Source organism: Penicillium digitatum, chromosome 1 (assembly GCF_016767815.1).
Source record: "Penicillium digitatum chromosome 1, complete sequence".
NCBI classification, from domain to species: domain Eukaryota; kingdom Fungi; phylum Ascomycota; class Eurotiomycetes; order Eurotiales; family Aspergillaceae; genus Penicillium; species Penicillium digitatum.
The window spans coordinates 5,750,764-5,778,327 of record NC_089384.1 but is presented as its reverse complement, the minus strand read 5'-3'; the positions used below and the strand labels follow the sequence as shown (position 1 = coordinate 5,778,327).

General features: G+C 50.1%; 12 protein-coding genes across 12 annotated transcripts; 8 read left to right on the top strand and 4 right to left on the bottom strand.

The window, feature by feature from the left end:
- Positions 1 to 1,388: 1,388 nt before the first annotated feature.
- Positions 1,389 to 2,028, top strand: Pdw03_4321 (uncharacterized protein; the record flags this gene model as incomplete). Its single annotated transcript, XM_066100711.1, has 5 exons — positions 1,389 to 1,409; positions 1,606 to 1,657; positions 1,728 to 1,755; positions 1,868 to 1,905; positions 1,961 to 2,028. The coding sequence occupies 5 exons, from the start codon at positions 1,389 to 1,391 to the stop codon at positions 2,026 to 2,028; spliced, it is 207 nt and encodes a 68-aa protein (XP_065956111.1).
- Positions 2,029 to 2,184: 156 nt separating this feature from the next.
- Pdw03_4320 (HMG-CoA reductase) lies at positions 2,185 to 5,699 on the top strand (the record flags this gene model as incomplete). Its single annotated transcript, XM_014675787.1, has 3 exons — positions 2,185 to 2,520; positions 2,590 to 5,303; positions 5,363 to 5,699. The coding sequence occupies 3 exons, from the start codon at positions 2,185 to 2,187 to the stop codon at positions 5,697 to 5,699; spliced, it is 3,387 nt and encodes a 1,128-aa protein (XP_014531273.1).
- Positions 5,700 to 6,963: 1,264 nt separating this feature from the next.
- Positions 6,964 to 10,536, top strand: Pdw03_4319 (SpaA; the record flags this gene model as incomplete). Its single annotated transcript, XM_014675788.2, has 4 exons — positions 6,964 to 9,219; positions 9,282 to 9,682; positions 10,202 to 10,281; positions 10,481 to 10,536. The coding sequence occupies 4 exons, from the start codon at positions 6,964 to 6,966 to the stop codon at positions 10,534 to 10,536; spliced, it is 2,793 nt and encodes a 930-aa protein (XP_014531274.2).
- Positions 10,537 to 10,634: 98 nt separating this feature from the next.
- Positions 10,635 to 11,483, top strand: Pdw03_4318 (Peptidyl-prolyl cis-trans isomerase; the record flags this gene model as incomplete). The annotated part of the gene is made up of 4 exons (XM_014675789.1): positions 10,635 to 10,692; positions 10,875 to 11,044; positions 11,120 to 11,226; positions 11,297 to 11,483. 4 exons carry the CDS (start codon positions 10,635 to 10,637, stop codon positions 11,481 to 11,483), a joined length of 522 nt encoding a protein of 173 aa, XP_014531275.1.
- Positions 11,484 to 12,327: 844 nt separating this feature from the next.
- Pdw03_4317 (Exosome complex component ski6) lies at positions 12,328 to 13,300 on the bottom strand (the record flags this gene model as incomplete). Its single annotated transcript, XM_066100710.1, has 4 exons — positions 12,328 to 12,364; positions 12,430 to 13,039; positions 13,093 to 13,123; positions 13,187 to 13,300. The coding sequence occupies 4 exons, from the start codon at positions 13,298 to 13,300 to the stop codon at positions 12,328 to 12,330; spliced, it is 792 nt and encodes a 263-aa protein (XP_065956110.1).
- A 342-nt stretch (positions 13,301 to 13,642) lies between these two features.
- On the bottom strand, positions 13,643 to 14,555 carry Pdw03_4316 (Ribosomal protein S5 domain 2-type fold; the record flags this gene model as incomplete). Its single annotated transcript, XM_066100709.1, has 2 exons — positions 13,643 to 14,147; positions 14,257 to 14,555. 2 exons carry the CDS (start codon positions 14,553 to 14,555, stop codon positions 13,643 to 13,645), a joined length of 804 nt encoding a protein of 267 aa, XP_065956109.1.
- A 511-nt stretch (positions 14,556 to 15,066) lies between these two features.
- On the top strand, positions 15,067 to 18,138 carry Pdw03_4315 (DNA excision repair protein (Rad26L), putative; the record flags this gene model as incomplete). Its single annotated transcript, XM_014675791.1, has 2 exons — positions 15,067 to 15,160; positions 15,209 to 18,138. The coding sequence occupies 2 exons, from the start codon at positions 15,067 to 15,069 to the stop codon at positions 18,136 to 18,138; spliced, it is 3,024 nt and encodes a 1,007-aa protein (XP_014531277.1).
- Positions 18,139 to 18,382: 244 nt separating this feature from the next.
- Pdw03_4314 (RNA polymerase II subunit A) lies at positions 18,383 to 19,156 on the bottom strand (the record flags this gene model as incomplete). The annotated part of the gene is made up of 1 exon (XM_014675792.2): positions 18,383 to 19,156. The coding sequence occupies one exon, from the start codon at positions 19,154 to 19,156 to the stop codon at positions 18,383 to 18,385; it is 774 nt and encodes a 257-aa protein (XP_014531278.2).
- A 759-nt stretch (positions 19,157 to 19,915) lies between these two features.
- Positions 19,916 to 20,686, top strand: Pdw03_4313 (Isochorismatase family hydrolase, putative; the record flags this gene model as incomplete). Its single annotated transcript, XM_014675793.1, has 2 exons — positions 19,916 to 19,984; positions 20,042 to 20,686. The coding sequence occupies 2 exons, from the start codon at positions 19,916 to 19,918 to the stop codon at positions 20,684 to 20,686; spliced, it is 714 nt and encodes a 237-aa protein (XP_014531279.1).
- A 553-nt stretch (positions 20,687 to 21,239) lies between these two features.
- Positions 21,240 to 22,176, top strand: Pdw03_4312 (Isochorismatase-like; the record flags this gene model as incomplete). Its single annotated transcript, XM_014675794.1, has 4 exons — positions 21,240 to 21,504; positions 21,566 to 21,748; positions 21,808 to 21,992; positions 22,039 to 22,176. 4 exons carry the CDS (start codon positions 21,240 to 21,242, stop codon positions 22,174 to 22,176), a joined length of 771 nt encoding a protein of 256 aa, XP_014531280.1.
- A 545-nt stretch (positions 22,177 to 22,721) lies between these two features.
- On the top strand, positions 22,722 to 24,592 carry Pdw03_4311 (Oxysterol binding protein (Osh7), putative; the record flags this gene model as incomplete). The annotated part of the gene is made up of 9 exons (XM_014675795.2): positions 22,722 to 22,758; positions 22,839 to 22,907; positions 22,967 to 23,072; positions 23,161 to 23,271; positions 23,324 to 23,599; positions 23,649 to 23,898; positions 23,955 to 24,268; positions 24,316 to 24,377; positions 24,492 to 24,592. 9 exons carry the CDS (start codon positions 22,722 to 22,724, stop codon positions 24,590 to 24,592), a joined length of 1,326 nt encoding a protein of 441 aa, XP_014531281.2.
- Positions 24,593 to 25,448: 856 nt separating this feature from the next.
- On the bottom strand, positions 25,449 to 26,966 carry Pdw03_4310 (Histone deacetylase; the record flags this gene model as incomplete). The annotated part of the gene is made up of 1 exon (XM_014675796.1): positions 25,449 to 26,966. The coding sequence occupies one exon, from the start codon at positions 26,964 to 26,966 to the stop codon at positions 25,449 to 25,451; it is 1,518 nt and encodes a 505-aa protein (XP_014531282.1).
- Positions 26,967 to 27,564: the final 598 nt, after the last annotated feature.

The following is a 27,564-nucleotide window of genomic DNA, read 5'->3' as shown; positions in this document are numbered from 1 at the left end:
TGCTCGAATATTGTGTCTTGATTGAGTTCTAGATAGTCAAGAACCAAACCACGCAGCAGTCTAACATCACCCTTTTGACTTCTAGTGCTGTAATAAAAGGTACACTTTTTTTTCGGGTATTGCAGTATACGATAGGCCGGCCTATTGAAGCTCAAAGTTCTATTGTGCTGACTTATAGCAGGTATCTAAAATCCGGTCTTTTTTCTTTCAACTTATTCTGTACACAACAATTGTGTCCATTGGTACTAGTTTGATAGTCCGGTATACGGTTACAGAGCGACATGTTTCAGTGGCTGCAACAAGGGTACTTGAGGCGTATGATGAGGCACTCCGAGAATGCTTTCCAATTTCTGTTGTCATACCCGCTGTCACTATTATTGGATCGGTGTGGAGGGGAAAAGCGTGAAGAAAAGCAGTGAGGATGGAATGATGGAAATTGAAGCTTTTGAAAAGTCCGATTTGGACTGATTAGGGTTACTTTGGGCTAAAAAAAAATCCGAGGATCTTGTATAATAGTGTGATTGACAGCTTCACGGATGGTTTCCTTTTTACTGGCAGCGCTAAAGAAGTCTAATCAAATGGGGAGTATTGGAGGATTCTTTACGGAGTAGGCAAACTAGCAAAGAGCAACGGTTTCAATAATTGCCTTGTTCACAGTGCCGGGCATGCTTTGGAAGTTCCTTGGCACTATCTCCATCACCCTGCAGAAGCACTTGATACCAACACACCCCATTGTCCAATGCTGAGTGCTGCAGGTGTGATCGAAAAAGCATCAAGAAGCACTAACGCGAAACGGGAAACGGAAGGCCGGAAAGGCATCCAATGAGGTGGGAATTCCTACAAATTCCCACGCAAATTTCCCGGAGCACTCGGGACTCACCGAGTAAACGATCTTATCTTTCCCCCCTTTTCACTTGGCAAACTCGGTTACCGAGTTTATTATGGATCTAATGGAGTCTGCAACGGGTCAATGCGAGAAAATGATTTGACTCAGAGTGATCAGGGTTTTATCAGATTTCTCCGTAGCTCCACTGGGTGGATTCCGTCTCACTGGCAGAGAAATTGGGTGGACTCTTTCTGACAAGGACTCACAGATTGGATGCCGACTACTCTGTAATATCTATTTCGACTTTCCTCTTCAGACTAAGGGCAGCGTGGCTAACGTGGAACAATCCTCATTTGAACACAGAGCTAGGTAACCCTGGATGAAATAAAGTCTTGGTTAATCATTCTCTCCGACCTTTCAAGGGGTGGGAAAACTTGAACGATCAGAGAAATACGAAAATCTTGTAGAGGAGGTTAGACTACTCCGTAATTCAGGAAATTTGCGCAAGATAGCAGGGGATGCTGTGTCCCATGACTATAGTTAAAAGGATCGACAATGCATCATGATGTATGGAGTAACAAAGGTAAACAACTGTCGCACCCTATAGCTTTTTAGTACATCTGTGCTTTGTAGGTTGTACGAGGCACTCCCTTCTTGGAACATTTCCCTAAAGGGATTGAACTGATCTTCCTCGATGTTCTCTCACGTTCTGCATGAACATTTGCAGCCTAGATTGAAATTAGAAGTTATCGCTCATATGATTGTACCAAGTGTATTAGCTTGAGTCGACTTACAACTGTTCTGCCCAAGTTTTCCCACCCCTCTCTGAACGTTTGTTTTTTTCTTTGTTTCTCTTTCCTCTTAATAGAATAACAAGATCTAAGAATAAATTACCTTGCAGGAAACCCGAACTCCCCACTGGTTGGCGGGTTGGCGGCTTGGCCCGTTGTCGGCGATACTTAATTCCAGCAGTCTCAGGCAACTGTTATTTTACCTTCAGGGGTGCCCTTTTTTTTTCCCTTTGCGATCTCCAAATCCAAGGGCCGTGCCTAAGAGTTTTTTTTCTTTCTCTCTCCTCGGTATGTCATCTTTTTGTCTAGATATTTTATGACTCCAACTAAGAGAAACGAAAAGAAAACAGCCCGGATTTCAACACAGTCCCTGAACTGATCTGTGCAGCCCACATGCGGTCACAGAATTAGATCCCAATTCAAAGATTTTTCCCTCCGAATTGGTTTGGTGTTAAATATTATCCCACGACGGCTTTCCTCACAGATTCTGGTCCTTGCGGACCGCCTTAAAAACCTCTTCAACGCCTTCAACAGACGTCCTCACCGCTTCCTCCGCGAATCGTCACCATGGCTACCTCGTTTATCTCTAAACGCCTTCGCTCAACCGAGGAAGAGCGCGAAGCCCAACCCAGCTGGATTCGGCGTCAGATTGTGTCGGGTCTCCAATCTGTCTCTCGCCGGGCCTGTATCCACCCTATTCACACACTCGTCGTGATTGCCATTCTTGCTAGTACCACCTATGTGGGTCTACTTGAAGGCAGCCTGCTGGATACCTCGAAAGACCCGCGAAGTGTCGCGGGACAGGTTGACACCGATGCTCTTCTCCAGGGAAGCCGGAATCTGCGACTCGGAGAATCGACTTCGTGGAAGTGGCAGGCGGAAGACGCCTGGACTGACTCCCAGGTGGGCCCATTTCCCACCTTTTTTTCGTCTTGGGTGCCGAGAAGGAACACTGACCAAAGGAATCATTAGACCGAGAAGCCTGCTGCCCAGCACCTGGCTCTGACAACCCTCATCTTCCCTGATTCCACCAACTCTGATTCAACTGCCCCCGTAGCTGAGGACATCCCGATCCCTGCCAACATTTCCGCCGTATCGGTGCCGTATACCCCGAATCTCTTCTCGCAATTTACCCACGACGCTTCCCTGGTTTACGCCGTGCCTTTTGACCAGGTCTCGGAACTTTTGAGGGCCGTACAGGAGATTCCTACCCCATTCACAGATGAGGATGAGGAAGAATCCAAGAAATGGATCATGCGAGCGGCTCGTGGCCCGGTCTACGGATCCTACAGAGCTGTAAAGCTCTGGATTGCGGATGCATGGAATTCCTTTGTGGATCTGATCAAGCACGCGGAAACCATTGACATTGTAATCATGTCTCTTGGCTACCTCTCGATGCACCTGAGCTTCGTATCGCTCTTCTTCTCGATGCGACGATTGGGCTCCAACTTTTGGCTTGCAGCTACCGTGCTCCTTTCTGGCACCTTTGCATTCCTTTTTGGTCTACATGTGACTACCAAACTTGGTGTGCCTATCAACCTCCTCTTGCTTTCCGAAGGTATTCCATTTTTGGTTGTCACCATTGGATTCGAGAAGCCGATTTTGTTCACTCGGGCCGTCCTGAAAGCTTCGGTGGACAGTCGCCGACCTGGCCCCGGTGCTGCTCCTCGCCCGCTGGCATCGAGCACACCGAGATCCATTCAGGACTCTATCGCCGCTGCGATCAAGGATCAAGGGTTCGAGATTATTCAGCACTACTGCATTGAGATTGGTCTGCTGGCATTGGGTGCGGCCTCTGGTGTTCAAGGAGGTCTGCAGCAGTTCTGCTTCCTCGCAGCCTTGATCTTGTTCTTCGACTGCGTGCTTCTATTCACTTTCTATACCACCATTCTCTGCATCAAGCTCGAGATCACTCGGATCAAGCGTCACGTGGCGCTGCGCAAGGCTCTGGAAGAGGATGGCATTACCCACACTGTTGCCGAGAATGTTGCTTCTAGCAACGACTGGCCTAGCGCCCGATCTGGCGACGCGGACACTAGCATATTTGGTCGTAAGATCAAGTCCAGCAACGTGCGCTGGTTCAAAATTCTCATGGTTGGTGGTTTGATCTTGATCAATGTTGTGCACATGTCAGCCATTCCTTTCCGGAACACCGGCAACGGGGGCCTGCTCTCCCATTTCTCTAGCGTCATGTCTCCTACCACCATTGACCCTTTCAAGGTGGCAGAGAATGGCCTGGATACTGTGTATGTGGCTGCCAAGAGCCAGAAGCAGGAGACTATTGTTACCATCCTTTCGCCGATCAAGTACAAGTTGGAGTACCCCTCAATTCACTACGCAGCCTCTACCGACTCTGGTACGTTTGAGATCGAGTACACTGACCAATTTTTGGATGCCGTCGGTGGCAAAGTTCTCGAAAGTCTACTCAAGAGCGTTGAGGACCCCATTATCAGCAAGTGGATCATCGCCGCTTTGACCCTCAGCATCATTCTTAACGGCTATCTTTTCAATGCTGCTCGTTGGGGTATCAAGGATCCCGAGACTGCACCCGCTCTTCCCGCGGAGCCTATGGTCGCGCCGAAGGTCTACCCCAAATTTGAGCCAAATGAGCAACAGTCAACCAGGACTACGGAAGAATGCGAGGCTCTGCTAAAGGAAAAGTGTGCCTCCATGCTTACGGATGAGGAACTGATCGATCTTTCTCTTCGCGGAAAGCTTCCAGGTTACGCACTGGAGAAATCGATGGAGAATGAGAACTTGATGAGCCGTGTTGATGCCTTTACTCGTGCTGTGAAGATCCGCAGATCTGTGGTCTCCCGAACTCCTACTACCTCTGCTATCACATCCGTTCTAGAAGACTCCAAGCTCCCCTACAAAAATTACAACTATGGCCTTGTCCACGGTGCTTGCTGTGAAAACGTTATTGGCTACTTGCCCCTTCCTGTTGGTGTCGCTGGCCCGATCAACATCGATGGGCAAAACTACTTCATCCCCATGGCCACTACTGAAGGTGTCTTGGTGGCTAGCACGAGCCGTGGCTCCAAGGCAATCAACGCCGGTGGCGGCGCAGTGACTGTTTTGACTGGTGATGGCATGACTCGTGGTCCTTGTGTAACTTTCCCAACCTTGGCCCGTGCTGCTGCTGCCAAGGTTTGGATTGATTCCGAGGAAGGCCGGAGTATTATCACAGCAGCTTTCAACTCTACCAGTCGCTTTGCCCGTCTCCAGAGTCTCAAGACGGCTCTTGCCGGAACCTACCTGTATATCCGTTTCAAGACTACCACTGGTGATGCTATGGGTATGAACATGATCTCCAAGGGCTGCGAGAAGGCGCTGGACGTTATGCACAAGGAGTGTGGATTCGAGGACATGTCCATCATTTCGCTTTCTGGTAACTTCTGCACCGACAAGAAGTCTGCTGCGATCAACTGGACTGATGGCCGTGGTAAGTCCGTCGTGGCAGAGGCTATCATCCCTGGTGACGTTGTCAAGAGTGTCCTCAAGAGCGACGTCGACGCACTGGTTGAGCTGAATGTCAGCAAGAACTTGATCGGAAGTGCCATGGCGGGCAGCTTGGGTGGTTTCAACGCTCATGCCTCTAACATCGTGTCTGCCATTTTCCTGGCTACTGGTCAGGATCCTGCGCAGAACGTTGAGAGCAGCAGCTGTATCACAACCATGAAGAAGTAAGATTTTCTCCGCCGTTTTCTGACCTCTCAGATGCTAACAAGATTTTCCCAAACAGCAACAATGGCAACCTCCAGATCGCCGTGTCTATGCCCTCTATTGAGGTGGGAACCATTGGCGGTGGTACTATCCTTGAAGCGCAAGGTGCTATGCTGGACCTTTTGGGGGTCCGCGGTGCTCACTCGACCTCCCCCGGCGAAAACGCGCGCCAGTTGTCTCGTATCATTGCTGCCTCCGTTCTCGCCGGTGAGCTCAGCCTGTGCTCTGCGCTCGCCGCCGGGCATCTCGTCAGGGCACACATGGCCCATAACCGTAGCGCAGCCCCCACACGGTCCTCAACTCCCGTGTCTTCTGCCGTCAGCGCCACCCGTGGCCTTTCCATGACCTCCAAATAAACGATGACATGACCCGCCCTTCCTGGCCCGCAGCTGTGGGCCTATGTAAATGTGTGACAGCAACGAATATCCCGATACCATTCAATTTCAATGCAAACCCCACGGCGTGCCCATTCACACGCCTGGTCTTTGCCTCAGCATCATAATGGGGGACCCTCTCAATTGACTGGGGAAAAATGTCGATTACCGATGCTATCAGATCTCTGAACAGGCCGGCATTGAAGAAATGTTCCATATCAGTGGATCGGCAAGATCTTAATGAGGATTATTGAAGGCATCCCCCCTGGGAGCCCTAGAACCAACGCTTCAAAGCACTCATGCGGGGATTGAAGTCGATGTTCTACATGTACTTATTTTCGGGTTCTTTTTTTTTTTTACAGTTCCTATAGATGTGACCGAAAGAATCTGTTTGTGTTCAAGCCTTTTTAAATAATACAAGGCTGCCAGGTACATAATAAGTATACAGTGTACAAAATTATGGGGCAGGCAAGGGTCTAGAATTGCCTGCTCCTTAGTACTCTTGATTTGGATGCTTCTGTTGATTGTTATCGACAAAGCAGATATTTGAAGTTACCAACCAAATATCTGGATACTATTCCATTCAAGGCGTCTACCTATAGGTAATTGTACAAGCTACTATAAATATCCATCCATCGGGCCATGTAGTACCCCTTAGACCCTGGCCGGTGTCCTTGGCAGGAGAGGTATCCAATACGAGTATCGTACAACCAATTTCCTGCTTAACTATTGATCTTGTTATTGATCTAGCTTTAGGAGACCATTCTAGTGTTATAGAGAGAGCCAAGTTAATAAAAAGAAAAAGAAGACCTGAAAGGGAGTCCCATCAGATCTGCAATCAGATGTTCATCGCCTAAACCCCCTATAGATACATGTACAATGCTGAACAAAGTAAGGAACCTGAAGTAACTGACGGGTATTACCGTAAGGGAACTCCAACTACACTGAAGTCACTCTCACACTTTAGATCTGTCCCTTTCCCCAGTATCAGTTCAGTCCTTCACTCCTTTGGATCTGGTGATTTGCTCTAGTGGTTCATTTTACGCCCTCGTGACGAATCACGACTCATCACCTCTAGCTCCGTTGACTTAGATTGGAATCCTAGTGGAGAAATACGGGGGGTTCTATTTTTCGCCCGTAACGAAGTGAATGCCTTTGCGAATTAATCGAATCTGTGCTAGCTGGCCCTTCGGAAAGCGTTGAATTTTCATTGAATAAGTTGGAACACCCCAAGCTTGACACTGAGATGATTGGAGGTTCGGGAGCCATGTCGCCTGTCTCTGTTGATGGTAGCGAATGGTCGGGACTAAATCAGTATGGAAAGTCCGACTCACCATTCTCACCAACATTCCCGCCATCACGACCCAACCTAGCCACACCTCCGACCTCTGGCACCCCGAGCGTGCCCTTAAGTCCCAGTGGGCCACCTCCTTCGCAGTCACCCTCCACCCGCAGCGGCAACACATCCCCACCCAGCTCGGTCGCCGCAAGATCCAGTACTGGAACACTAGCAGAAGGCCCGCGCGATGGAAGGCGGTATCGTCAGATGGAAGAGATCCTCAGCCAGCACTATGCAATCTTGAGAAGATTCCTGAATGGCCCAGCCCGCGACGAACGTGGCAAGTCGAATAAAGCCCGGGACAAACTGCTACGGCTATCTCCAACCCAGTTCCATGAACTTTCCACCGATGTTTATGATGAATTGATCCGGCGGCAGCAGGCTTCGCCGCCTCCCGGACGACCGCCTCGTCCAGACGTGCCTCCCTACCTCCCCGCCCGCAGCGACTTCCACGAAAAGCGTAACCATGCCCGCAAAAAGCTTGCTGCGCTCCACCATGTGCGTTTCCGAGATCTGGCGACCGATGTATTCTGTGAGCTGGAGCGCCGCTTCCCCCAATTTACCAGCCGAGAATATCGCGCCCGTCCGCCTCCTAGTATGGGCCCATCCAGTGGTCGTACCTCGCAGCAGTCTTCTCGGGGACCTCCTTCGCGTATGGGACGAGGATATCCGTCTGACGGCACCCCGGGCAGTCCGTTTCCTCCACGCGCTGGTTCTCTTGGAGGCCCACCGAGTATTAATGGCGATGGACCGTTTCCTCGGTCTTTCCAGAGCAATACCATGGTTCCGAATAAAAGCACGATGGTTGAGGATAGCGATGATATGGGACCAGAGGACGAGGATGATGCTCGGAGTGATGCGTTCGGTTTAGATGGTGTTTTGAGCCGACGGGGTACTGCAACGACCCTGGGTGACAGTGAACGGAGACTGTTACTGGAGAGCCAGACACAAGTTTCGATCCTCCAAGATAAGATTGAAAAACTGGAAGAACTGGTCCGCTCCAAGGATGAGGAGTTGGCCCAGTCATCGCAAGAGGCAGATTCCTCCGGGATCAGTCACAATGAGCGTCAGGAGTGGGACGATTTAAGACACGAGCTTGAGAGCAAGGTCTCAAAAGCCGAGGATCTCAACAGCTCACTTCAGCTAGAGCTTGAGCGTGTTAGAACCGAGCACGAGACCATGGAACGGGATCTTCGCAGCCAGCTCAATGGCTCTTCCCAGGGTACCGATGATGCGGGTCTACAAGCGCGCTATGTTGACCTAGAGACCCAGCACCGTAATTTACAAGCAGAGTTGCAGCAGCAGCAGCAAGTGACTGACGAGGTCCGCCGCGAGGCATCGGCTTTCCTCATGGAAATGAAGACCCTTTCAGCCGATAGTCACTCCAATTGGGAGCGTGAAGAACAGCTCTCGAAGGAGGTCCACAGACTCGAGGCAGATGCCAACGAATGGAAGGACCGCTACGCCAAGCTCAAGGCGCAGCTGCGGCATCTTCGCACATCGTCCGGTGGTTTCGCCGACTCGCGGCCCGATGCAAGTCTTGTCGCCAAAGAGCATGAGTTGGTGCAACCCGACGGGCTGGTCAAGGATATCCACGTTACTAAGTTTCAGGTGTCTGTGGACGAGCTCCTGCGAGCTGCGCGTTTCGAGGAATCACATGTGGTGCTTCACCAGATCAAGATGGTCATTGAAACAGTCCGCTATATTCTCCAGGATGTGGAATATTCCCCGATCCCAGTGGATGGGTCGTCTGCTTTGCATGCAAAGGTCAAGGGCCAGGTGTCTACGACAGCGAACAACATGATCACCGCCACTCGCAATTTTGCCAGCTCTAGTGGTTTGTCCCCGGTGTCGCTCCTTGATGCAGCAGCCTCCCATCTTTGCACTGCTATTGTTGACCTGATACGGGTGGTGAAGATCCAGGCGTCACCTGTGGATGAGCTGGAGGACGAAGATGAAGATGATGAAGCGGATGTATCCCAGGAGCAATTTCCTCATTATTTTGATACGTCTGCCAACCAGAAGCGGCTGAGCAACCACTCTGTCTACAGTGCTATAAGCCGTCCGGATGATTCTCAGTACCCTGTGCAGAATGGTGTTGCTAATGACCTCAATCATGGATGGGGGCATGTGCAAGAAGACCATGAGGTGTTGGAGCTTAAGGTGAGTCGACTTGAGGAGGAGGAGAATATCCCACTGTGTGATTTGCTGACAAATAATCCTAGCTCTATGTCGAGGACCAAACAGATGGCATGGTCCAACAAATTCAGGCTTTGGTGGCCAGTATTCGAGCCGAGGACAATCTGCAAACTGTCCAGATGCACGTCTCCGCAATTTCGAACGTTGTTGCGAATGTGATCTCCGCTACAGAGCACCTGATGCACGAACGCAGCGAAGACAATGCATTGCGGGAGACGTCTGAACCGGTCCTCGCGGCATTGAACCAGTGCCGCGGCCGGTTGACGGCCACTGCTGGTGAGGGCAAAGACGCCGCCACCCCTGAACAATTGCGTGAGCTCACGAATAAGCTGCCACCCATTGCATTTGATATCGCTCGGCAGATCAAAGACCTTGTTCAGCGCCTCGAGGCTATGTCAGTGGCCGCTGACGAGGAAGATGACTTCCGGTGATGAGCTAGAACCCAGGCTTTGTTCTTCATGACATAAACTTAGAGTTCCTCAATTTTTTTTTTCTTTCTCCTAGAATTTTTCTTTCCTGCGTCTTTGCCCCTTGCTTTTCAGCGACTATTCATTCATGGCAACGAGTGGACACTGTCGAAATGATGTCCATATGTGGTATCCGCAGGTTTCCTTTCCCTCTGTCGTTCATCCTTTTTCCACATTCTCACACCATTACACTCTATTTTAGCCGTTTCCATTGTTCAATCAGGTTGTTTAGGCCTCATTTTTGTGTCGATTTGTTCCTTTACTCATCTCACGACCGCTTGTTGGTGTCGTGCTGTTATTTTCTCACATTTTGGATGAATTCAAGTGAAATGAAAGCCCTATGTGTATCTCTTCAGCCCAATGGCTATACTAAAAATCAACGCAAACTTACCCCTCCAAAGATGCACATCTTCTCGTAGCCAGTACTGCTAGTTCGGAAGGGATATCCCGGAAGTCATTACATAATCACGGAGCTCTAGACGCTTTTTGACATTGAGCTTCGTTTTTTTCCCTCTTTTCTACTTCTTTAATTCGCTTTCCTCCTCAATCTATACCCTTTGTAAGTGAGCTTGGTTCCTTGTCATATTAATGTCGGAGTGCATTTCCATTTTCTTCAGACTCTTTCAGAAACAACATTAGGCGACAGAAGCCGTCATGTTTTCCCCCCTTGAGAGTCTGGAGAAGCTACAAGTGGAGCCTCAGGCAGAAAATACACAACTGGTCTTTAAGTGAACCTCAACAAGCTAACCCCAAAGTAGCCCGGCACCCAAGTTTACCCGCTCCGCCCTGCCCCTCACCATGTTCTGCCGACTGAGGTCAATAACCCCACCTTCTTCCCTCTTCTCTTCTTCTCTCTTCAATTGCACTTCTTTCCACCCCGCTGCCCGATCTTTCGCTTCATCAACCGCCGCTATGTCCAACACCACTGCTTTCTTCGAGGTCCAGTACGCCCCTGCTGGCTCCTCTACCCGTAAGTTTCCCCCATCAGCTCTGTTATTCTCATTTCTGGCGGCGCAGAGAGTTTTTGCCTCCCCGCCCCTGTCTTACCTTGCTGCCTCCGACATCCAGCTTTCAATCATAGCATGGAAGCTTGGCAATTTCACATCTGGCTACATTAAATGGAATTGAAGTTAATGCTGATTCCCTCATTAGCTAAGATTGGTCGCATCAACTTCAACCTCTTCGCCAACGAGGTTCCCAAGACCGCCAAGAACTTCGCTGAGCTTTGCAACGCCAAGCAGGGTGAGGGCTACAAGGGCTCTTCCTTCCACCGTGTCATCCCCCAGTTCATGCTCCAGGGTGGTGACTTCACCCGTGGCAACGTGAGTTTTTTTTCCCCTTCTAATCCTGATAGCTGCTACAATGCTCGGTGTCTGACTTTGATATTACCGGAATAGGGTACCGGTGGCCGCTCTATCTACGGCGAGAAGTTCCCCGATGAGAACTTCATCCACAAGCACACCCGCCCTGGTCTCCTGTCCATGGCCAACGCTGGCCCTAACACGTAAGTCTTGAGTGTAAAATTTCAGATGGCCCACACAGAACCATACTAAATCTCCGTGCCTTCTTTCCAGCAACGGCTCCCAGTTCTTCATCACCACCGTTGTAACCTCGTGGCTCGATGGTAAGCACGTCGTCTTCGGCGAGGTCGCTGATGCCGAGTCCATGAACGTTGTTAAGGAGATCGAGGCTCTCGGTTCCTCTTCCGGCTCCATCCGCTCCGCTGTCAAGCCCACCATCGTCAACTGCGGTGGCAACTAAAAAGCTCACTCTGGAGATTTAGTTGGATGTTGGGAGGATGAATGTCTTTCTTTTCGTCATGAACTTGGCTCCTTCGCAATGATCCAACGCGGCGTGGGACTAGCAGAGGTGGCTTTCCCTTTTGCGCCTTGTAATCTAAAGTTTCTACCAAGCTAGCTCATACATGTCCTGTTGTCATGGGGACTTGATGTTCAATTTGTGGATTTGTGCTCTTGTAAGAACGAGGATGATGAAACGCTTTTGCAAGATAAAGGCGCAGAGCCAAAGTTCTTGAAGCCTGCATTTCACCGAATGGATATTCCAAGCCGATCTATTGTAAAGTATGAAAATGGTCGAAATGAACCCATAACAAATCCTGCCCTTGCTTTTTCCAGCAGTCATCTCCACTTGTCTGTGTGGTGATTCGAGGACATCGATCGCGGGTCCGCGGGCCTACTACATCACCCGTACCCTGCGTGGGAATGACAAGTTTTTTTTTTTGTGGAAAAGGTTTCCACCTCCACTTCTGGAAGTTTGATGTGATATCATTAAAATTGATTCTATGGCATGATCGACCCTTTACTCTGCTTCATTAATTATTAGAGTCCAATTGAGTAAAGCACAACTGTGATAGAAGAAAGGGTTCATACGTCATGGCATGATGGGTGAGATCAGGCCCGAGGCATATGCACGAAAACAAGGAACAATAAATCTGCATACAAGAAAGTGGATATTGCCCTCTCCCAATTCGAGGAAGAAAAGACAAATACCGGGATATCAAACCATATCGCTAGAAATGCTGTAGGATCAAAGACATAGTTGGAGCGTGAGGTCAAGACAAAAATAAAACCGCAAAGACGCTTGTTTAACCGCAGCATTTGGTGACAGAGGTAGCATCCGACCTAAAGGGGGAAAAAGGTGAGCACGTGTGTTGTAGAATTCATACACGTTGAACAAAATAACTTACTCCTGATTCAAGTTCACCGGCTCCCAGGAGAAGATGAAAGCGCCCAGGAAAGCACCGATGAAGATACAGATGATGATGTACCCATTGAAGTACATGGCAAGTAGCATGACGATGTACGCAACAGCAAACTGCGCCATATGCATCAGAGAGCGCACAGTATGCTCAACAAGCGACGGACGATACGGGGCAAGCATAGCCTCTTGTCTCTCGATGCGCTGGACATCCCGCATGGTATTAGCCGGTGCAGCAGCAATAACAGAATCCTGCCTCTTTGAATCTCTTTTCTGTGAAGACCCCGACACAGGAGTGATGACATTGTCTTCTGCGCCAGAGAACGCAGCGTCCGGGTCTGCATTGTCATCACAGCAGTTGCCGGGTAGCTTAGTGATGTCTCCTTCTTCGCTTCGCAGTGGAACGTTGGAAATTGACTGCGCGGTGGAAGAGCCCGACATGTAGAGTCTTCGAAGACGGGCTCGGCGCACAATAAATGTGTCGTATTCTCGGCCCAGACGGCGGAGGAGTTCAAGGCTTAGTACGAGACAGATCACTCCGATGCATGAGCCGGCGAACATGCCACGCGACTTCACGTGCCATGATTCGGCGAGGAAGCCTGAGGGTCGGTTAGCTTGTGGGCTTGTGTGGAGGGGTTATAGGGCTGCGTACATGCGTCAACTGTGTACCAGTTCCAAAGCATCTGATCATGAGTGTGAGCAAGTTTGAAGATATAGAGGAGTGAATCTGGCGGTATTAGACGAACCGAGATTTTGCAGTCATTTCCCATGCCCATTCCACTCATGTCCATTCCGGTGCTGCTGGCCATAGCAGCCGAGGCTGTCGACGTGGCTGACATGGTCATCCCGTGCATATCCATGATCGACTGTGGGGGATCTTCGAAAACACTGAATTGAGAGGTATGTCTTGAGTTAAAAGTCAAAACAGGAGGCAGTACGAAATATATAAACAAAGTAATTTTAGAGAAATAGAGGGTCACCATGTGATTCTGCCCCAGTGAGCAGATTTGTAGATTTGGCCCTAAAACTTAGCGGCGAGGCAGTTTGAGCAAATTTTTGGATTGGCCGTGACTGGGAACATTGAACGCACAAGGGTATCAACTTGGATTCTCCCATTTGAATCTCCTTTTTTTGGTTTTTTTTGGGGTTTCTTTTTGGGGTTTCTTTTTGGGGTTTCTTATTTTTTCTTGCTCTTTTCTGCGTCACCCCCGGGATCCTTTGATGACTCCTTCCAACAATTCGCGGATCTGACTGCAACCATCGATCCCGACCGCCAACATTGTCTCAAGGTACGTAGCGTGCACCTTAGACTCCATGGTAAGTACACACACCTTCATCGCCTCTTCATCCTCATCCATATTGTTCTCGCCAACGGGCACTGCTGTCGTCGTCGCGACAGTCAGCGAAGGCAATTCCTGTTCTTCTGGAAGCGACAGATCCAGCAGCGGGTCGAGCTCATCGTGTCGTGGGTCACGCGGTGTAGAGGCGCTACCGCTCATACCGGCAGTACAGCCACAGAGTAGTCCTGGCATGGGGATTCCGGCGTCTACCAGCGCTAGGGTACAGGCGTTGATCGCCGCGGCGAGTAATGAGCCGTCGGCAGAGAGAACAGAGACATGGATGCTTATTGTGCTGTGGGGATAGAGATAGGTGTGGAGGTGAGACTGGAAGGCTGAGCGGAGGGTTGTAGCGATTCGCGATGATTGTCTATAGTCACAGGAGATTAGCTTTCGCTGAATGTGTATCTGGTTTGCTGTCGTAGTCCTCTCTCTCGATGGTAGGAAGAGATATTGGGAAAGCGTAAGAGGGTGCATACCTGTCACTTCCGCCGGCTCTCCGCTTACGATCTACACCCGCAAACCCAGCGACGTTGACATCTACCTCCACAACCGCGTGGCCACTTCCTGCAGCTCCGCCTCCACCATCTCCTCGGCGACCCTCAGCAGGGCCGTGGACAGAGCACATGATTGACGTGTTGCCCATGGACAGATATGAAGAGCCGGAGCTAGCGGGGTTGGTTGAGATCTGGGCTTGGAGCAGACGGAGTTCGTTCCAGCGGCGGCCATCAAGGCGTAGTCGTGTCAGGGGATATGTTGTCGAGGTGTCGAGCGGCATCTTTGCAGATTGAGCTCTGATAAGAACGAGAATTGCCTTGAGAGAAAAGAGGGTATGTCTAGCAGGAAGTCAAGCCTTGTTTTGTGTCCACTGTAAGCTGAGGTCAGTCAGATGTGTCTTGATTGAGCAATGATAGAAGTAGAATTCTGTTCTCGACTTACGGCTTAATCGCATGTGCAAAGAACCGAATGCCAAACCAATGGCATCTTTTTTTCTGGTTCGCCTGCACGTGACCTGGTGGAACTACTCTATGACCAGTTTCAACCCTTTCTACCAGCGCCCAGGAGATATAGACAGAGACTCAACCGTCTATGAGAAGAAAAATGAAACAGAGAACCGAATTCCCTATCAAAGAGCATCCAATTGAAGCTTTCTGAAGCGAACTGACTCAGCTTCGTTTTGAGGCCGTTATCGTCTGCCGTAACTGACGTCTTGTCGCGACAGTGTGGTACTCCCACGTTAACTTACGCTTTGTCACTATTTGAGATCTGTTGTCCGAAATGCAGAGAAGATGGATAATAACGAAAACACTGCGGAGGTCATTGCCATTGATTCAGACAACGATGACTTGGAGGTGACGCACTACGCGACTCCGACTGCTAGCAGTATGACACCTCTTCAACGCGTTTGACAGACAGCTCACATTCTCCCAGGCAGGTTTTCTGGCGTGAAACATGGGACTGATACACCGATTAAATCGGAGTCGTCCCGTACTATTCTTTCCAGCTCATCAAGCGCTGTTAAGATCCAGCCTGTGGACAGCGATGAGGAGGACGCCAACGATGGCGAGCTAGCGTATAAGAAGTTCAAGGAGCGCAAGTCCCTTAAGCGCAAACAAGATGCTTCAGCTACCCGCAAAGCCAAAGTTCCTAGGGGAGATCCAATCGTTGGTCGAGTAAAACAAGAGCGACCAACGCCCCTGGCTAAGCGGCCATTGAAACAATGGGGCGAGATATCTTCGGACGACGAGCTGATGGAGAACACCTTGCCTGGATATCTGAAAACCCGCCGCGCTCAGTTCAACCTGAAGTATGAGCATTTAAAAGATCATGGGCTCAAGCTACCACCGACTTATGAGAATGTTGATTTCTCGGATGATGAACGGCTTGAAGAATTGCAAGAACGACCTGTTTTCCCGGTGACCACCCGAAAGCAAGAGTACAAGGACGTCGAACTGCCATACTCGAGGGGCATTATTCCTGCTTCAATCGCCCAGTGGTTGCGGCAGTATCAAGTGGAGGGGGTTGCGTTTCTCCACGGGCTGTTTGTGTACCAAAAGGGCGGAGTCCTAGGAGACGACATGGGTCTCGGAAAAACAATCCAGGTGATTGCTTTCTTGACCGCTGCCTATGGAAAAACAGGGGACGAACGGGATGCAAAGCGCATGCGAAAAATGCGTCGATCTGATGACAGCGCTTGGTATCCACGCACGCTAATAGTGTGCCCGGGAACCCTTATTGCAAACTGGAGGGCCGAGTTTGCGCGATGGGGGTGGTGGCATGTTGATAGCTACCACGGGGAGAATAAAGACCTTGCCCTCGATGCGGCAAAGTCAGGGAGAGTGGAAGTCCTGGTTACAACTTACACCACCTACATGAATAACAAAAACGCTGTCAATATGATTGAATGGGACTGCGTTATCGCCGACGAGTGCCACAAGATCAAGGAGCGCAAGTCGGGGACCACCCAGTCTATGAACGAGATCAATGCGTTGTGTCGGATAGGGCTCACCGGCACGGCCATCCAGAACAAATATGAAGAATTATGGACCCTTCTCAACTGGACAAATCCCGGTGTTCTAGGACCGGTAAGCAGCTGGAAAGCACAAATATCGGACCCACTGAAGATCGGACAGTCGCACGATGCCACCCTGAGTGAGCTCAGCAGAGCACGTAGAACAGCCAAGAAACTGGTTGAGAACTTACTTCCTCAATTCTTCATTAGGAGGATGAAGACCTTGATCGCGGATCAGCTGCCCAAAAAGATCGATCGGGTTGTCTTCTGTCCCCTGACTGAGACACAAGCCGAGGCCTACGAGAATTTCCTTGACAGTGACATTGTCGATTATATCAAGACATCTACAGAGCCATGCGATTGTGGATCAGGCAAGAAGGCCGGCTGGTGTTGTCGCAGCCTTATACCAGATAGGGACCCTCCGAACTGGCAATCCTATGTGTTCCCTGCTATAAATGTGCTTCAAAAGCTCAGCAATCATCTGGCAATCCTGATTCCACAAGGAGCAGACCCGAAAGAGAAGCAGGAAAAAGATAGAGATTATCTGGAACTTGCGCTGCCTGAACAATGGCAAGATCTTTACCGTTCGCGCGACTCTATCGTCAACTACGCGAACCCCGAGTTTTGCGGCAAATGGAAGGTTCTGCGGAAATTACTTAAGTGGTGGCATTCGAATGGAGACAAAGTTCTTATATTCTCGCATAGTGTGCGTCTTCTCAAGATGTTACAAATGCTGTTTCATCACACCAGCTACAACGTCAGCTACCTGGATGGATCTATGAGTTTACAAGACCGTGCAAAAGCTGTGGACGAGTTCAATACCGACTCGCGACAGTTTGTTTTTCTGATATCCACCAAGGCTGGCGGTGTTGGGCTGAACATCACCTCCGCAAACAAAGTGGTAGTCGTTGATCCCAACTGGAACCCGTCCTACGACTTGCAGGCCCAGGACCGGGCCTACCGCATAGGACAACTTCGCGACGTTGAAGTCTTTCGGCTTATTTCTGCGGGCACAATCGAAGAAATCGTCTACGCTCGACAGATCTACAAGCAGCAACAGGCAAACATTGGATACAATGCAAGCTCCGAACGTCGGTACTTCAAAGGCGTCCAAGAAAAGAAAGACAAAAAGGGCGAGATCTTTGGTTTGAAAAATTTCTTCGGGTATCAGAACGCAAACATCGTTCTGCGGGACATCGTCAACAGAACAAATGTCGCTGAAAGCCGTGCGGGGGTAGACGTCGTCGACATCGATCTCAAAGCAGAAGAAGAAGGCTACGACTACACCGACCGATCAATGAAACCCGAAGACGATGCAATGAGCCAGCTCGCGGCGATGATCTGCCGCGACGATGACGAAAAAAACCACAAGCCTTTAGCCAGTCTTCCAACACCGCATAAACACGACCCCGTTCAAGCGATTCTCGCTAGTGCAGGCGTGGAATACACTCACCTCAACAATGAAGTGATCGGTTCCTCGCGTGTCGAGGAAGACCTCAGTCGTCGTGCTGAGCTGGCTCAAAATGACACGACAGGTGACCGCCAGGTCTTCATGTCCTCGCAACCTTTCTCTCAGCCGGCGGAGGAACCTATGCGATTCAAGTATCATCCTCCGGAGGATGTCAAACGTCGCCAGTTCTGTAGTATGGCGCGGCGGTTCGGTTATGCTGATGCTACGGAGTTTGCGCTCGTTGTTGAAGGTATGACCCAGGCACAGCGGCGAGCTTGTCTCGACCAGTGGTATCGGGAGAGGAGGGAGATACTACTTTCTGCGGCTCAAAACACTCCTGAGGAGTGGATCAAGGACAGAAAGGTTCTTAAGGAGGACATGGGCGATGAAGATGAATAGATCAAAGATGAGAAGGAGCCCAAGACGGAGAGTCCGGGTCTTTGAGTGGTTTTGCTTTTGGTGTCATTCCTTCTTGCTCGATACCCCTTTCTAGTTTTATGAATGCGATGTTTTGACCACACCCGCTAAAAACAGTACGTCTGCAGTACATGGGAACCTTCAAATCAGTGGTATTAAACCATTCTCGTGGGATGGCTGTAGGTAAATAGATAGCCATGTAAAGTTCGCAGCGTTGGTAGGGGAACTAAAGCCAAGCTACAGTCCACAAGGCCGGTAAATTGGGATGTCGTTCTTGCCAATCCGCCAAGATCTCAGGGACCTTCTCGTCAAAGCTCTGGCGTGCAGGACCAGTCCCATTTGCCCAGCCGTCGGATCCATGAACACGATGCTCAGCAACAGCAGCCTCATTCAGCCGGTTGGCCAGATCAAGAATCGCCTTTCCACCAGTCAAGGCCTCTTCATGGTTATCTTTGATATCGACATTGAAGACGTGAACGGGGTAATTGAGCGAGGTGCCCTTATTCATCAGATCATCGACCACAGCATCCCAGCAACGTTCCTCGCATGTGATGATGACATCAACCACGCCGCCCTCCGTTCCGACAGCACCCTTGTCACCCTTGGAGAGATGGTCGACGCGCGGAACACCAGGCACCCAGTCCTGGAACCGCTCGGGCCCCCACTTCAGCTGGCGATTGCGGTCGAGCATGTTCAGGATGCCATTTCCGCGGTACAGACGCTCGTCTTTGCCAGCGAGCTCCTCGTACATCTGGTTGTAGGAAGTTGTGTTGAAGCTGTAAACGTTTGGTTGGGTGATTGACGGGCCAGGGAGACGGACGAGGGAGCCTGTGCCGAAGGATATCACGGGGAAGGCAGCTGGGGCGCCGGAGAGCTGGAGGTGAGCTTCCATTGAGCGATTGTTGTTCGAGGCGCAGACTGTACAGAACTTGAGCTTGTACGAGTCTGTGGCTGCGCTGGCCGGGTTGGCTGTTTCTAGGGCTTGGGTTGCTGAGGCCATGTCGGCTTGTGTGGATGTCTCTGGTGGTGGAGGGGGAGGGGGAGGAGGTTGGGGAGTTGAGGTCCCCGAGTTTGTTCGACGGGGATCATATGCCATTTTGAGGGGAGACTATGGAGATGATAATAGAGAGAGACTAAGGGGTTGTTGTTTCTAGGTGTTTGAGGGGGGGTCGATGATCATGGGGGTTTCTTGAGTTTACAATAATCTGTTGACTATCAGAGGCTGTTAGCAACTGATATGATGAGATTGTATGTGACAAAAGATGTGGAAACACAAGTTCAGAAAAAAAAGCGTATATGAATTTATCCGCATAGCAAAAGCTCAGACAGCTCCAATAATATATTCATCAGGTTGAGGGAAGCAGAAGGTGACACAACACACATACCTTGATGTTGTCACTCATTCTCCAGTTCGAATCATTATGGGGCCGTAGCCCTGAGAAAGAAGAGAAGAAGCAGATGGAGCGAAAGTCGAAAAGCTTCGTTTTTAGTGTCCTAGCTTAGTCATGGAGCTACCGCCAGTTCTTCCGCCTGATAGAAGACCTGGCGGGAGCTCACATTCTGCCAGACAAACATCAGCTTATCGTACAACATACGTTCAACACATCGTACTTTTTCTTTAGAGCCTCTGTCCCCTCTTTTTATCTACTCATAGGTAGCAATCAGAAACTGCAGTCTCAAAATACTTCAACCTCTCTCCATAACACTGTCCCTAATCCTCATCAACAGCCCTCTACTCCCACATCTCTCCAGCTCAAAAATGGCAGCAAATCGTATTATCAGGCCAGCCCTGATTGTTGTGGACATGCAAGAAGATTTCTGCCCTCCAGTGAGTTGATCAAATGGAATGACCTGTATACTATATACATGCTAATAAACAGAGTAGCATGGGTCACTCGCCGTGCAAGGGGGCCGCGACATTACCTCGCTAATCAACACTCTACTTGCAAAGCCAGGATTCATTGTGCGCATCTTGACCAAAGACTACCACCCAAAGGACCATATATCATTTGCCAGAAATCATCCAGGGCCTGATAACCATCCCTTCACTTCGTTCGTCACAATGAAAAATCCCGCTCTAGGAAAGAAATCAGAAACAAAACAGCAGCAACTCTGGCCCGTTCACTGTGTGGCTGGCACCTCCGGTGCAGAGATTATTCCAGAGATTGACATGTCCAGTGAACATCTAGTTGTTCAGAAAGGCATGCGTCCCGAAGTCGAGATGTACTCTGTATTTGCGGATGCTTTCGGAAACTGTGATCATGGAACCAACGCACATTCGGTCAGCTTGGATGTCGCTGCGACTCTCAAAACTCAAGGCGTTACAGATGTGTTTGTTGTGGGCTTGGCTGGGGATTATTGCGTTAAGGCTACAGCTCTTGATGCTGTCAAGGTTGGATTCAGAAGCTGGGTTGTCGAGGAAGGAACCAAGTGTGTCGTGCCTGCTAGTTGGGATGCCACTAAAAAGGAACTTGGGACTGCCGGGGTGTCTATTATCTCGATGAATGACCCCATTGTCAGGGATCTGTGAGGGCAGAGTTGATATACATCTTATTTTCCTTCGTCCTACTTTGGTTCTCACTCGGGGTTTCCCTTCCGGGTGTAACTGTCCCCCGTGCCTTGTGTTGAATATGGATTCAGGTTCCACATTTTCTGGCCCTAGATGTCGTGCTTAATCTATTGTATAGGGCTTATGACAGTGCTAATGAGGAAGGCAATGTCATTTTCACGTGGATGTGTTGCCATACCCTGTAGGATGGCATTCTACAATTCCGCAGTCTGTAGTTCCAGGTGGAGAGAACAAACCACACGAGCTCCCGGCGATCATGGGGATTTGAAACTATCTCCAAAACCAGTACTTCAAACAGCACTTTGCAAATATGTCAGATGCAAAAATAAGCCAACGAGTGGATACGTGATCGGCAAGCAATTGCCAAAAACGTCCCAACTTCATCCCCCTTTCCGCACTACTGCGGAGTGACGTCGTCTCAAGGGGGGATTCACTTCTGAACACTTGAACACATATATCATATTTTACTACTCCGTACAGACTGAACCAAACTTCAAAACTCGAACTGCCCGCGATGCTTAACTTTCAGCGGTTATCCATGACCCCAATCATCCTCGACGAGACATTGACTGCCGATGCCGATGCGGCCCTGCACTTCCACGATCACGGCGCACCCTCTGAACCCCTCCCATATTGGCTCGTCAATTTACCTCGGTCGCAATGGACCGCAGAATGCCCTAGCTTTCTACGTGACCAATCTCCGAAGAATGTCCAATGCCTCTCCACCCCCAATCATCTTTATACTCGACAGAACTGGGAGCAGGTGAAGGAGATCATAGGTTGCGTGCAGCTTTCAGTTGTTGGTTACATACTTGACTCACTATCATTTGTAAACTACAGGTACCAACCGGATCGATCGGTTCCAGCGTGTGCCAAGCGAACTGTACAAGTATCTAGAATACATGGCGCACATAAAGGCGGAGTATACATCCACGATGAGATTTGTGGTCAAGGAACGGTTGGGCTGGGGGGATGTCAATTGGGAAGATCTCAAGCCAAGAGGGGGTCCTTTTGAATATAAGGGTATGGCACACGTCACCCGGTTGGGTCTAGAACATTTGAAAGACTAATTCACTGAAAAGAGGACATCCGAATCATATACAACGACTGGCCATATGGTGTCGAAAAAGACATCATCCATCTGGTCGTGTGGACCAAATTCGAGCTGGAAGATGACCCAGCCACAGATGATCTAACGGCAAGTGCACGACGGACCATAGAGAGCTATGTGCAGGACACATTTTGCTCTCGAGTACCACCCAACCAGGTATGGGGAATAGTCAGCATTAAGTGATGAAAAACTGACAACATAGGTGGTCTGGTTCAAGAACTGGAAGTCACTCAAGTCAGTTCCCGGGATAGAACACTTCCACGTCATGCTCCATCGTCCCGATATGGCATTTGTTAGGGAGATCACTCTGGGAGATGTACCTCTGATAGAGCGGCTATGATGTCGAGTGTTTACAAACTTGGAGATTAAAGATGGACAGGGGAAAACAGGAAAAAAAACCCCCCCCAAAAAAGGAAGGATACTCCTTTTTCCTGCATATCCTTAGTACCAATCATAATGTACGATGCAGCTGCCCAAGACTACGAGCACATGCTGCCTGCCAAGCCCATACCCCTCATTGACTACTGGGAAATTGAAAATCTACGAAAGGGGGGGAGAGGTTGATATAAGCATTTTTTGATGAAGAGACATCTACAAAGTAATCAGATATAGCTGAGCTCAGAGCCAGTCAGAAAAAATACGTCACTCCTCTCAGCACTTGGAATTTTGAAGATTTTTAGTGTCTTTTTCAGTTTGGTGTTTTCTTGAACTACTCCGTACACAATTTCGTTTTTGTGTTTTCGTAAAAAAATAGCCCGTTTCCGGAATTCCCGCCCCAAGTCAGCTGTCTCGATTTTTTAAACCTTGAACCTTTTTTCTTCTTAATGTTCTTCATGTTCTCTATGTTCAGGTGTCAGGCTTAAAGAATTCTTCATTTCCGCAGTCATGCCGGTTCCGCATCTCCGCCGTACTTCCCAGGCCAGTGAGTTTGTCTTCCCCCCTCTTTGTATTCTAACATTTGATAATTTAACCGTTTCAACATGTCAACTAACATCACTTCAGGCAGATCCTCCTTGGAAGATTCTCCGCCAAGTGGGGAGGACGAGATCGTTGAGCCAGATCAGGGAAATGGTGCATGCAAGTCCTCAACATCCTCGGACACACACAACTGACTTGAGTTGCCATCCCAGTTCTTTCGCATATCATTTCCCAGCTGCGGCCGGGTGCCGACCTGAGTCGGGTCGTCTTGCCGACGTTCATCCTCGAACCCCGATCTATGTTGGAGCGGATCACCAAGTGCGTTGACGCCCCGCAGCTCCAGGCTTGCCTATTTGGGGCTACCTGTAAGATTTGGACATGTCAACTAACACAGGCATTTCCCTAGCTTTATGGCCCACCCTGAAACCCTCCTCCCTATGTCGGAGATTGAGGACCCGGTCGAACGTTTTGTCTCCGTGGTCAAATTTTATCTCAGTGGATGGCACATCAAACCACCGTATGTCGCCCACTTGCTATTTATCTGGGAAGACATTCTGATACCTGTATAGAGGAGTGAAGAAGCCGCTCAACCCCATCCTTGGAGAGACTTTCACCTGCTACTGGGACTATCCCGACGGGACCCGTGCCTACTACATCTCTGAACAGACCTCCCACCACCCGCCCAAGTCGAGCTATTTCTTTGCAGCACCGGAGCATAAGATTCGCATTGATGGAACACTCAAGCCTCGCAGCAAGTTCTTGGGCAACTCTGCAGCTAGTATCATGGAAGGTGTCACCATTTTGCACCTGATGAATCACGGGGATAAGGAAAAGGGTGAAAGATAGTAGGTTGCGCCGGTTCCGATGGGCCTTTCAGTCACTGACCAATACCAGTATCTTAACTCAACCCAACATGTATGCGCGTGGTATTCTTTTTGGAAAGATGAAGTATGAGCTTGGCGATCACAGCTACGTGCGCTGTCCCGAGAACAACCTTGTGGCCGATATCGAGTTCAAGACCAAGGGATATTTCTCGGGTACCTATAACGCAATTGGCGGAACTATCAAGAATGAAAAGACTGGGGAGGTGTTATATGAACTCTCCGGTTTGTGGACTGGGGAAATGGATTTGAAGAATGTCCATGTACGCTCCGCAGGCCTCCCAAGATTACGTCTGGATTCAACGCTGACCGAGAACAGACCCACAAAAAAGACGTCTTGTTCGATGCCACACACGCCAAGCATACAGTCCCTTTGGTCCGCCCCATGGAGGAGCAAGGACCACGGGAATCACGACGGTTATGGCACAACACAGTTCAAGCGCTTTTGGCCCGGAACCACGAAGTTGCAACGGACGAAAAGACCAAAATTGAAGACTGCCAACGAGACGAGGCTGCGAAGCGCGCCGATGAGGGAGTCGACTGGCATCCTCGACTTTTCCGTCCCATCCAAGGCGGCCCCGGCGGACCGGACGAGGGCGAAGAAGGCCTCGACTGGATCATTAATGCTCAAATGTAAGAACAATTGCCAAAACGCCAAAGATATCAGCTGACAGTCGCAGCGACATGCACGATCCCCAGGTCGCGACCGAACAGATCCTATCCATCGCACCCATCCTCCAAGGTCAGAAGGAGTCATCCCAGTGTCACATCCCGCCGCATAACCTCCATCATTCCGCATCCGCGAACTAGGACCCCAGGCATGTCCCTCCACAGCCAGCTAACGCCGCACCTCCAGGCTCCGAGACAAAATCAGATGCCACCCAGAGCACAGTTGAACGGACAGATACTCAAACATCAGAAGTGGAGAAATTTGTAGACGCCCAGGAAGCCTCATAAGCTGGCACGAAAATGCCCCATTGCGTCTATCTCCGGCTTCCCATCCACGCCATCGCCAACCTAATCCAACCCCGGTCTGTTCCTCGGGTCGCATTTGTCTCTCATACCATACACGCACACACTCTCCTCTCTGAATGATTCCGGAGTGGTTATTACACTTCCTCTCTTCTCTAATTCTGCCATGACGTAGTCAACCTGCGCAGAAATACCCAGCACAGCCACAACTCGAGGCGGCCGACGACACGACCATTGTGATAGTTGCCCTGCCCCTCTGATGTTTCAACACAGCGTTTTCTCGGTCACCATGCCACTCCCATTGCTGGATACCCGATCTGATCTACTTAAATTCCAAACTTCTCAAAACACTCAAAACACTCAAAATGCTCTTATGAAATCTCACCTGAAATTAAGCACATCCCTACTGGGGGATGGAGGAGGTAGGTATCAAGGCTTAAATGCGGCGTAAAGGAGACACTCCAATAGAGCCAAAAATCAATAGTCACACAGGAAGTAGAATTAAATTCTCTGCAATTGATATACTCCAAGGGCCTATTTTGGACCTTTCTGATGAATTCCCTCGGTTTTACTCACCTCTTGGTATTCAGCATCTTGCCTCTCCTGTTCAAGTCCACAGTATTGACTATTGATCGACTTCATTCGTCTTCTCTGTCCATTACTATACAAAGCTCTCCTAGAAGAGAGGGATATCACAATAGATGGCAACTACCCATACCATCACAAACAAAAAAAAAAACAGAACAACCAAAACTCCCCTCCGCTTTCCAAATACATACAAAACGCCGCGTCAAGCCATTCTTTGCTCCTGGGATTTACCCATCACAAAGCTGCACAAAGCTCATGAATACAACTCTCCCTTGTATCCAGCCCCACGCTCCAGATCCCGCCGCCGATTAGGCCGCGGAATAGCACCAGCAGAGCTAGTATAGGCCAAGCCAGAGCCTGCCGCCGCCGAAGCCGCCGACGCCATCGATCCACCGCCCTCATATTCCTCTCTCTCTTCCTCAACCAGGAGCGTCTGCTCCTCAATCTCCTTTTCGGTGTCCTCGCGCAAACCCAGTATATCCGGCGGGATAAAGCTCATCTGGACACTGGGCGCGCCCTTGATGTACCTCAGCTGTTCGTGGACAGCCTCGACAAGGCCTTCGAGGTACGCGCGAGTATTCTTGTTATCAAGCTTGCGCATCTCCGAAAGGGGCGGAAAGAGCGAGAAATCCGGACCGAAGTGGTTTCGGAAGGTGACAGAGTCCGGGATGGTGGGGTTGATGATGTTTTCTGCCTCGACGAGAATTGAAGTCTCGTGCGCCCATGCGCGGGAAACGTTGCGCGGCGTGTAGCCACCACCGCCCACGACCAACAAGGGAATTTTGAAGGTCTTGGTGTATGCGACGCAGGCTCCGTGCGCTTGCACGTTTAGGTTAAAGCAGCCCAGTCGGTCACAGCCCAGACTGTCGGCGCCGCATTGCAGAACGATTGCGCCTGGTTGGTAGGTCTTCATGCATGCGCCAATGACCTCTTTGAAGAGGGCTATGTAGGACTCGTCGTCGATGCCGTCGTTGAGCGGGACATTAATGGCGTGGTGGGCGCCTGGGTTGAGCGGGTGCGCGGGGCCTGTGTCTTCGCGTGCACCGGTGCCAGGGAAGAAGTTATCTTTGTCGTATTTGTGAAAGGAGACAGTGAGCACGCGGTCAGTTGACCAGAAGGCTTGCTCGACGCCGTCGCCGTGGTGGACGTCGATATCGATGTACATGACGCGTGGGTGGTGGCGGAGAAGCTGAAGTGTGCCTAGGACGATATCGTTAACGTAGCAGAAGCCGCTCGCTTCGGCTTTTTTGGCGTGGTGGAGACCGCCGGACCAGTTGATTGCGATGTCGGATTGGTTGTTGCAGAGCTTGCGCGCGGCGTCGACGGTGCCGCCGGCGTAGAGCGAGCAGTAGCTGTACAGCCCGTCGAAGATGGGGCAGTCGTCGCCGAAGTTGAAGCGCGCGACGTTATCTGCTTGCTCGGGCCGGTCAATGTCACCCGGCATGATCTGTTGCAGGAAGTCGAGGTAGTCTGTCTCGTGGAAGTCGGCCATTTCCTCATAGGTCGCAGCGCGCGAGAGATACAGGTCCATGGCGTGATGCATGCCGTACGCCATCACAAGCTGTTTGGTGAGCGTGAGGCGCCATGGCTTCATTGGATGTGACTGGCCAAAGTGGTGGGGCTCGACGGCTGGATTGGCATGCCATGATACCCGGTACCCTTGTGGACGAGCTATTTGTAAGTTCTGAAGCTCGGCGGTGGACTTGTGGTCGATGGTGGCGGTCGGGGCGGAGGGGGATGCATATTCTTGAACGATAGAGGAGCGAGCCATCGAGGCAGAAATGTGGTAAACGATCAGAAATCAAAAGAATTAGCGCCGAAACGTTCATTTGAGATGGGAATGGAATTCGACATGAGAAGGAAGTCCCTGACTAAGCAGATCTGCGGGCCCAGGGCGGGGCCAAGGATCTTGCAAGTTTCCTCTATAAAAAGGAACCAGGCATGGAGAAATTGAAGGACTGGACCAAATAGGAGCAAGGGGGGTCTTTGGTTGAAATGAAAGATAGGAGAGTATCTAGGTTGAGATCATGTGCCTACATCACTACTGGCGATGCTGTGCCTTCAGCGGTGCAATGAACATGACTATCCATCCAAGTACCCCGCTTGAATTGCCCAAGCTCATAGTAACCCCGGGGTCTGCAATTTCAACAATACTTTGCCGGTTGATCTCCTATTCGGGGGGTATTTGTGATAGTTGATATATTTCAAGCTTAATTCATTTAACACGGTGATACTGGTTCATCCTTATCAAAAAAAAAAAATAAAACCTAGAGGTGTACTTTCGAAACCGTCCAGGTGCCTTGGAATGTTGATCTAAAAAGGCACAAGGGAAGCGGTATCGGCTCGTGGCTTTGAATAAGTGGAGAGTG